General features: G+C 33.4%; 1 protein-coding gene across 1 annotated transcript; it reads left to right on the forward strand.

The window, feature by feature from the left end:
• The first annotated feature begins 2,003 nt into the window (after nucleotides 1–2,003).
• LOC139901036 (uncharacterized) lies at nucleotides 2,004–5,763 on the forward strand. Its single transcript, XM_071883777.1, has 6 exons — nucleotides 2,004–2,362; nucleotides 3,853–4,087; nucleotides 4,176–4,406; nucleotides 4,458–4,575; nucleotides 4,863–5,074; nucleotides 5,356–5,763. The coding sequence occupies exons 1-6, from the start codon at nucleotides 2,004–2,006 to the stop codon at nucleotides 5,761–5,763; spliced, it is 1,563 nt and encodes a 520-aa protein (XP_071739878.1).
• Nucleotides 5,764–10,940: the final 5,177 nt, after the last annotated feature.

Below are 10,940 nucleotides of genomic sequence, written 5' to 3' on the forward strand. Positions count from 1 at the left end.
TTAATATATCTTAATATGATATATATACAATTAAATGTCGTTACAACGATAATCGTTACATATATGCCTCGTTTCGAAATCATTAAGTTAGTAGTCTTGTTTTACATGTGTAGTTCATTGTTAACATACTTAATGATATACTTAATTATCATTTTATCATGTTAAACATAGTGTATCAATACCTTAATATGATTCATATGTAATTAGTAAGACGTTGATATAACGATAATCGTTATATATATCGTTTTCGAGTTTCTTAATTCAATAGGCTCAGTTTTATGTATATAAATCATTGTTAAAATACCTAATGAGATACATACTTATCATAATATCATGTTAATTATACATATATCTATATATATGTCATCATATAGTTTTTACAAGTGTTAACGTTCGTGAATCACCGGTCAACTAGGGTGGTCAATTGTCTACATGAAACCTATTTCAATTAATCAAGTCTTAACAAGTTTGATTCCTTAACGTGTTGGAAACACATAATCATATAAATATCAATTTCATTTAATATATATAAATATGGAAAAGTTCGGGTCACTACAATCTTGCCCAAGGAACTTTACATTGCTTTCAAGGTGAATCATGTTAATTAACAATCAAGACCGGGTCGGGGTGGTTGATCACTTGATAGTTAAAGTAAAAGACGATCATCGGGGCCCAAAATAATCATCAAACATCCCATCCTCCATCTTAATCTCATTGCACTCAATCCGTAATTAAGTAACACTTTAATTAGGGATTGATCAAAGATAAAGTTAAACTTGAAGAAAACGTCACCGAATAGGTCATAGCCGCTGGCTAGAGATCTTGAGACGCCGGCTCAGGTGTCGGTATTCGAAGTCTATAAATAGAGGCTGAATTTTGCTGTTTTGAGGAGGCAGAACATTTTCCTAGTTTGTATGTTAGCATTACGATTTTTATTAGTCTTAGGGCCTTCTTTCATTGTAAAATTCTTCAACGATTCAAGATTATTCAAGTTATTCAATTTACCTTTGTTAGGAATTATGTAAATTCGATGAGTCAAAAAGTCTTAGCTAAAGTATTTTAGAATCCGTAAAATTAGAGTATGAAAAATAGAAGAATACAGACTCTGCTCAACGATAACACAGATTATACTAATACTGATAAAAGATTGAATATTAATTCTAATGCACATGAAATCCTTGAAGATAAGAATGAAGAGATTCCATATAAGTGAATATCTCTGATTTGTAGAAGAAGATTATGAAAAGATCTGATATTATCTTGTTTCCTTATATTACGAATAGTTTGTTATGGAATAGATATCGTAGACTTGAGAGGTATGTTTCTCAAGTCTATAAATAGGAAACTTGTAATTCATTTTAATTCGCCAATTCAATAAAAACAATCTTCTCTGTTTATTCAATCTTTATCTATGTTCATATTATTGAAAGGATCAATTGATTCCGCACTTTATAACTTGTTAATACTCTTTATTATCATAATTATTCTATTTAATTGATCTCTAAAGTTCTAGGTTGCTTAATTGTGGACCAGTAACTGGTATTAGAGCGGTTAAAGATATAAACTCTTAATTGATATTCTTTAAATGATCAAGAAGATACCGGGAACAAGAAAACACACAGAATCAACCGGTCATCATGTCCTGTGCAATTACTGCTTCTGTTATGGCTGGAAAAGGTGTACCTATCTTTGATGGTACTAATTTTACAACCTGGAAACTAAAGTTACTTTGGTATCTAGGTTCCATTCATGATAAAATGGAAAGAGTTCTAACTGAAGGACCCATTATTCCTGGGAAGTGGACTGAAGAAGTTAGTAATGCTAATGGAACCGTGTATAAAACTGATGAGTTTACTCAAACTCCAAGAGCACAGTGGATAGAACAAGATGCTATTCAATATCCTTTAGATAGCAAAATTAGAAGCATTATTGGTAATGCTATTTCTGTTCCTATCTTAAGGAAGTTAGGGCATGCATAAGGGCATGCTAAAACATCAAACGCTATGTGGGATATTTTGCTGAATGATTTTGATGGTGTTATTGTGGTTAAAACTCAAAAGAAGAAGAATTTTGTAAGGCTGTATGAAAACTTTGCTGCTGAACCAAAGGAATCATTATTTGATCTTCATTCAAGATTTCAAGTCTTGATCAATGATCTAGAAGGCGCTGGAGTGGTGAAGACACAGGCTGAACTATGTCAAAAGTTTGTAAATGCACTTCCAGAAACATTTGAGTCTATCATTACATCAATGGTAGTAAGTGAAAAGCTAGATAATTATGATCTAAGTGGTCTGTTTGGAATCCTCACTAACTTTGAGGAAACCAAGTCAAAGAAGAAGATAAATGCTAAGAAGATATCAAAGTATTTAGATGATGCTTGATATCGGCCAAAAAGTCACGTTTCTACACCCGATATTGAGTCTCAAAAGCATAAAGTTCAAAACTTTGTCAGAAAAATAATCACTTTTTTCAATTAAATTTGTAGATAAAGTAATTACGAAGATGATGCAAAAAGAATCAAGAGAATCGGAGCTAAAACGAAGATTCTAGAGCGAAAACAGTTAAAGACAAGAAATCAAGTTATGACCCAGTAAAATCAGCTGAAACGGCCTGCTAAACGGCATGCTAAACGGCTTGCCTGGCTTGCAAATAGCCTGCCACACGTCCAAGTTAAATGGCCCCTGCAAACGGGCTGGCCTAGTAAACGGCCCCTACAAACGGCCTGCCAAACGGCCTGCCAGCAGTTTACAGGCAAATTTGAAGTCTATTTAAAGGCTTTTTGTCATCCAATTTCAACACACCTCTCCTCACTCTCTCACTACAATACACTTTCTCTCACTAGAGCTTTCAAGACCTTCTCACCTCTGAGCAGGAAATTAGGTACCCGGAGGCGAACGCCGAAGATTGTAATATGAGCGGTCTAGAGGATGTCAGCACTTGTAATGTCCAGATCTCGTCTGTAAACGGTGAACGCTTTCCTTAATTTAATGAAGTTATCTTGTTATCTTAAGTTGCTTTCATCTTGCATGCCTATCTATCTGTTACAAATGTTTATTATATGTTGAATAATTTATCTGAAACTTAACCTACTGTTATGCTGAAACCTTGACGGTTTAGAGATTTAATTTATGGATCACCCTTTCCGCTTATTCACGTGGCCATAACCTAGTATTAGGATCTGATCAACACTAGGATACAAGGTAAGTAGTTATGTGTGCTTAACGTCACAATAGGGATATAATACCTACGTAGGAATAACCATTTATTTTTCAAAGAAGAGTTGCCCATTTAGGTTGTGATTAGAGTAGGCAATATAGAGTTCAGTGAACACTGGCTTGCTCAGAAGCATAATTCGCGTCAGAAGCAACGTTCTTGAGATGTTGTAAGATGATCCGGGGTTGAGTAAGTGATCGCAAAGGAGAGACTTCTAGTCCAATTAGCAGTACCTTAGAATATCTAAGATTGCACATAGTTAATGTTAAGGCATATTGTAGTATTAAGTGGTGGAATATTGCTTTAGTTAGACTAACTAGGACTAAGAAAAGCTGAGAATTTCCTTTAGGGATATACCATTTTGTTCATGTACCTAGGATTCTATCCATAAGGTCGTTTAAACCCTCTAAGGTTAACGTTGGGAGTAGGCACTTTTGTGCCACATTTCTGAGCAAACATACAAAAATACGAACCTGAGTTATATTTACCACTTACTCGTTAAAAGGAAGACAAGTAGGTGAGTTATAGCTAGGAAACCCCAGCTAAATATAAACAATAAAACCATTACTTTCTTTTGGTAGCTAATTCTGACATGTTGCGACCTAACGACACCGCACAAATAAAAACCGTCCGTTTTAGCCATATCACTGCTCTAGTTGCTACAACTAAAAGAAATAAAGAGCTATTTTCTAGTCACTCCACTAAAGCTGAGTCTGAAGAGGAAAGTGATGAAACTTTAGAAGATGAAGATGTTCAAATGCTAGAAGAACAAATGGCTCTTCTTACTCAAAGAAATGAAAGGAAAAGGTTTGGACCTAGAAAAGGAAAAATTACCTTCAATCCAAGAAAGGCTACTTGTTTCAAGTGTGGGAAGGTTTGTCATATTTCTGCTGAGTGTAGGTCAAAGGTTGAAATAGTTCAGACTCTGGTAAGTATTTGAAAAAACAAAGAAATAAAAGCAGACGTACAAGAATTTGAGGAAAGAAGGTGAGAAACCAGTGTTGAAAAAGGCTGAAAAGGCTCTTTACATAGAGACTTGGGATGATGAAGATTTATCATCTGATGAGGTTGATGATAAGTGTTTGATGGAAGTTGAAGAACGGGAAAATACTTCTAGTCAATTTGAGGCTAACTTGAAAATGAATGAGAAACTTAATAATCAATCAAATAGTGATAAATCAACTGCTTATAAGGTACAAAATTTTGTTCACTATGTTGATAATGAAAAAATAAGCATGTTTCAGTATTTGTTGATTGATTTTAAGTCAAGTCTAGAGGAAAACAACATATTAAAATCAGAACTTAATAATCTTAAGGCTTTAGTTAGAGAAAAGGAATTACACATAAATGAAACAGATCAGTGTAATATTGAACTAGCTGTCTACAAAACCATGTTATAATTTTTAATAATGAAATAAGGAAAATTAGAGAAAGAGCAGACAAGTATGAGAAGATTTGTAAATCTTGGTGTGTTTCTTCTAAGAAGAATTCAGATGCTATTGCTAGGCAAATACCTAATGATATTAGGGTTGTGCTAGGAGTAGGCTTTGATCTTAAAAATGAAACTATTTTTGAAAAAGAAAACGATCCTAACAGATTTAAAACCTGTAATTATACCTAACACTTTTCTTATAACTGATGGTGATAAGCAATTTTTAACAATGCATCCGTTAGACCAAAGTCTGGATCTATTTATGGCACAGAGCCTGTATTAGAGTCTGTAAGTACAAATCCTACATCAAAGTCTGGATCATCATACTCATATACAGACTCAACTGAACAGAGTGACATAAAAAATTCAGAACAATCCAATAGTGATACTGAACCTAAAATTGAAAATCATAAAAGTATTGAGACCAAGGTTATTACTAAACTAAAAAGGAGGATTTCAAAGCTATGTAAGAAGTTGAAAGATAAACCTAAGGTCAAAACTGGGTCAAACAAATCCAAATGCTTTGAAAAAGTCAACAAATAGGTGAAACCAGACAAATAATGGTCAAATATTCAAAATCATATTGAATAAAAAATTATCTGGATAGGAGATAAGCCATTTATTTGGAGAGTAAGAAACTCTTTATGTGAACCCACTGCAAAGTGGGTTCCTAAAGGTAACTAATCTTTGTTTTTATGTGTCTTGTGCAGAATGGTAAGAAATGGTTTTTGGATAGTGGCTGCTCAAGACATATGACAGGATGCAAAGAGAATCTTGATGGGTTTGTAGAAGAAAAAGGTCCCTCTGTTAGATATGGGGATAATTCTGTTCGTAAAACTATTGGTTATGGGTCTGTGAAAGCTGGAAATGTTACCTTGAAAAGGGTTGCTCTTGTAGAAGGGTTAATGCATAACCTGTTGAGTGTGAATCAAGTTGCTAATGAAGATCATGAGATAAGGATTCGTAAGACAGTTGGTATAATCTATGATCCAAAAGGAAAACTTATCATTGTAGCCAGAAGAAAACATAATGTGTATGTTGTGGATTCAGATTCCACAGATTCAGACATTGACACATGTCTATATTCTCAAACTGTTCCTAAGTTAAACTGGTTATGACATAAAAGGTTTCTCATTTATATTTCAAGAACATAAATGAATGGTCCAAAAAGAATTTACTTAGGGGGCTACCTAAGCTCTCCTACAAAAAGGGCAAAGTCTGTTCTGCCTGTGTCAAAAGTAAACAGACCAAGGCTTAATGCCACTCTAAAACTCTAGCTACCATTTGTGAAACTCTTCACATGTTACACATGGATTTTTAGGACCCAGGAGCATTGGAATGAAATGTCCCGTTCATATTGATTATAAACGTTCCATATTAATTGATTTCGTTGCGAGGTTTTGACCTCTATATGAGACGTTTTTCAAAGACTGCATTCATTTTTAAAACAACCATAACCTTTATTTTATCAATAAAGGTTTTAAAAATATTACGTAGATTATCAAATAATGATAATCTAAAATATACTGTTTACACACGACCATTACATAATGGTTTACAATAGAAATATATTACATCGACATTTGTTTCTTGAATGCAGTTTTTACACAATATCATACAAACATGGACTCCAAATCTTGTCCTTATTTTAGTATGCAACAGCAGAAGCTCTTAGTATTCACCTGAGAATAAACATGCTTTAAACGTCAACAAAAATATTCGTGAGTTATAGGTTTAACCTATATATATAAAATCGTAACAATAGACCACAAGATTTCATATTTCAATACACATCCCATACATAGAAATAAAAATCATTCATATGGTGAACACCTGGTAACCGACATTAACAAGATGCATATATAAGAATATCCCCATAATTCCGGGACACCCTTCGGATATGATATAAATTTCGAAGTACTAAAGCATCCGGTACTTTGGATGGGGGTTGTTAGGCCCAATAGATCTATCTTTAGGATTCACGTCAATTAGGGTGTCTGTTCCCTAATTCTTAGATTACCAGACTTAATAAAAAGGGGCATATTCGATTTCGATAATTTAACCATAGAATGTAGTTTCACGTACTTGTGTCTATTTTGTAAATCATTTATAAAACCTGCATGTATTCTCATCCCAAAAATATTAGATTTTAAAAGTGGGACTATAACTCACTTTCACAGATATTTCCTTCCTCGGAAATAAGACTTGGCCACGGATCTATTCACGAACCTATACAAATATGTACATATATATCAAAGTATGATCAAAATATAATTACAACCATTTTTATTATGTTTTAAAGATTTGAGTGTATTAAGTCAGCTGTCCTCGTTAGTAATCTACAACTAGTTGTCCACAGTTAGATGTACAGAAATAAATCGATATATATTATCTTGAATCAATCCACGACCCAGTGTATACACGTCTCAGGCTAAATCACAATTCAAAGTATATATATTTTTGGAATCAACCTCAACCCTGTATAGCTAACTCCAACATTACTGCATATAGAGTGTATATGGTTGTTCCAAATAATATATATACATAGGTCGATATGATATGTTAAAACATTTACTTACGTGTCTATGGTATCCCAAAATTACATAATATATTAGAATACATGTATAATACAATATAAGTTAGCTAGGATATGATTTGTATAGATTTGTTAAACATTTCTCGTAGCTAAAAAGATCAAAAATATCCAATCTTGTTTTACCCATAACTTCTTCATTTTAAATCCGTTTTGAGTGAATCAAATTGCTATGGTTTCATATTGAACTCTAATTTAAGAATCCAAACAGAAAAATTATAGGTTTATAGTCAGAAATTTAAGTTACATGTCAATTACTAAAGAGGTAGTCATTTTCGTCGAAAGAACGACATCTTGATGACCATTTTGAAAAACATACTTTCACTTTGAGTTTAACCAAGATTTTTGGATATAGTTTCATGTTCAGATGAAAAATTATTTTCCCAGAAGAAAAACTTTTAAATCAAAGTTTATCATAGTTTTTAATTATCCAAACCAAAACAGCCCCCGGTTTCACTACTACGGCGTATATCCGATTTTATGGTGTTCATCGTGTTTCCAGGTTTTAAATTATTAAGTTAGCATATCATATAGATATAGAACATCTGTTTAGTTGATTTTAAAAGTCAAGTTAGAAGGATTAACTTTTGTTTGCGAACAAGTTTAGAATTAACTAAACTATGTTCTAGTGATTACAAGTTTAAACCTTCGAATAAGATAGCTTTATATGTATGAATCGAATGATGTTATGAACATCATTACTACCTAAAGTTTTCTGGATAAAACTAATGGAAATGAGAAAAATGGATCTAGCTTCAAAGGATCCTTGGATGGCTTGAAAGTTCTGAAGCAGAATCATGACACGAAAACAGTTCAAGTAAGATTTTCACTCGAAATAAGATTGTTATAGTTGTAGAAATTGAATCAAAGTTTGAATATGAATATTACCTTGAGTTAGAAAGATAACCTACTATAAATAATAAAGGTTCCTTGATCTTAGATGATTACTTGGAATGGATTAGAAAGCTTGGAAGTAGACTTGCAAACTTGGAAGTATTCTTGATTTTTATGAAACTATACTTATGGAATTTATGAAGAACACTTAGAACTTGAAGATGGAACTTGAGAGAGATCAATTAGATGAAGAAAATTGAAGAATGAAAGTGTTTGTAGGTATTTTTGGTCGTTGGTATATGGATTAGATATAAAGGATATGTAATTTTGTTTTCATGTAAATAAGTCATGAATGATTACTAATATTTTTTGTAATTTTATGAGATATTTCATGCTAGTTTCCAAATGATGGTTCCCACATGTGCTAGGTGACTCAAATGGGATGCTAAGAGCTGATCATTAGAGTGTATATACCAATAGTACATACATCTAAAAGCTGTGTATTGTACGAGTACGAATACGGGTGCATACGAGTAGAATTGTTGATGAAACTGAACGATGATTTAATTGTAAGAATTTTTGTTAAGTAGAAGTACTTTGATATGTGTCTTGAAGTCTTTCAAAAGTGTAAGAATACATATCAAAACACAACATGTATATACATTCTAATGGAGTCGTTAAGTCTTCGTTAGTCGTTACATGTAAGTGTTGTTTTGAAACCTTTAAGTTAACGATCTCAATTAATGTTGTTAACCCAATGTTTATTATATCAAATGAGATGTTAAATTATTATATTATCATGATATTATGATGTATGAATATCTCTTAATATAATATATATACATTAAAATATTGTTACAACGATAATCGTTACATATAAGTCTCATTTTGTAATTCTTGAGTTAGTAGTCTTGTTTTTACATATGTAATTCATTGTTAACACATTTAATGATATATTTAAATATCATTTTATCATGTTAAATATAGTGTATCAATATCTTAATATGATACATATATATTTAGTAGACGTTATCATAACGATAATCGTTATATATATCATTTCGAGTTTCTTAACTTAGTAATCTCATTTCTTATGTATATCACACATTGTTAATACACTTAGTGAGATACTTACTCATCATAATCTCATGTCAACCATATATATATGTCTATATATACCACAACATGTAGTTTTTACAATTTTGTAACGTTCGTGAATCGCCGGTCAACTTGGGTGATCAATTGTCTATATGAAACTTATTTCATTTAATCAAGTCTTAACAAGTTTGATTGCTTAACACGTTGGAAACATTTAGTCATGTAAATATCAATCTCAATTAATATATATAAACATGGAAAAGCTCGGGTCACTACAGTACCTACCCGTTAAATAAATTTCGTCTCGAAATTTTAAGCTGTTGAAGGTGTTGACGAATCTTCTGGAAATAGATGCGGGTATTTCTTCTTCATTTGATCTTCACGCTCCCAGGTGAACTTGGGTCCTCTACGAGCATTCCATCGAACCTTAACAATCGGTATCTTGTTTTGCTTAAGTCTTTTAACCTCACGATCCATTATTTCGACGGGTAATTCGATGAATTGAAGTTTTTCGTTGATTTGGATTTCATCTAATGGAATAGTGAGATCTTCTTTAGCAAAATATTTCTTCAAATTCGAGACGTGGAAAGTGTTATGTACAGCCGCGAGTTGTTGAGGTAGCTCCAGTTGGTAAGCTACAGGTCCGACACGATCTATAATCTTGAATGGTCCAATATACCTTGGATTTAATTTCCCTCGTTTACCAAATCGAACAACGCATTTCCAAGGTGCAACTTTAAGCATGACCATCTCTCCAATTTCAAATTCTATATCTTTTCTTTTAATGTCAGCGTAGCTCTTTTGTCGACTTTGGGCGGTTTTCAACCGTTGTTGAATTTGGATGATCTTCTCGGTAGTTTCTTGTATAATCTCCGGACCCGTAATCTGTCTATCCCCCACTTCACTCCAACAAATCGGAGACCTGCACTTTCTACCATAAAGTGCTTCAAACGGCGCCAACTCAATGCTTGAATGGTAGCTGTTGTTGTAGGAAAATTATGCTAACGGTAGATGTCGATCCCAACTGTTTCCGAAATCAATAACACATGCTCGTAGCATGTCTTCAAGCGTTTGTATCGTCCTTTCACTCTGCCCATCAGTTTGTGGATGATAGGCAGTACTCATGTCTAGACGAGTTCCTAATGCTTGATGTAATGTCTGCCAGAATCTTGAAATAAATCTGCCATCCCTATCAGAGATAATAGAGATTGGTATTCCATGTCTGGAGACGACTTCCTTCAAATACAGTCGTGCTAACTTCTCCATCTTGTCATCTTCTCTTATTGGCAGGAAGTGTGCTGATTTGGTGAGACGATCAACTATTACCCAAATAGTATCAAAACCACTTGCAGTCCTTGGCAATTTAGTGATGAAATCCATGGTAATGTTTTCCCATTTCCATTCCGGGATTTCGGGTTGTTGAAGTAGACCTGATGGTTTCTGATGCTCAGCTTTGACCTTAGAACATGTCAAACATTCTCCTACGTATTTAGCAACATCGGCTTTCATACCCGGCCACCAAAAATGTTTCTTGAGATCCTTGTACATCTTCCCCGTTCCAGGATGTATTGAGTATCTGGTTTTATGAGCTTCTCTAAGTACCATTTCTCTCATATCTCCAAATTTTGGTACCCAAATCCTTTCAGCCCTATACCGGGTTCCGTCTTCCCGAATATTAAGATGCTTCTCCGATCCTTTGGGTATTTCATCCTTTAAATTTCCCTCTTTTAAAACTCCTTATTGCGCCTCCTTTATTTGAGTAGTAATGTT

The sequence above is a fragment of the Rutidosis leptorrhynchoides genome, chromosome 3 (genome assembly GCF_046630445.1).
Source record: "Rutidosis leptorrhynchoides isolate AG116_Rl617_1_P2 chromosome 3, CSIRO_AGI_Rlap_v1, whole genome shotgun sequence".
Lineage (NCBI taxonomy): Eukaryota > Viridiplantae > Streptophyta > Magnoliopsida > Asterales > Asteraceae > Rutidosis > Rutidosis leptorrhynchoides.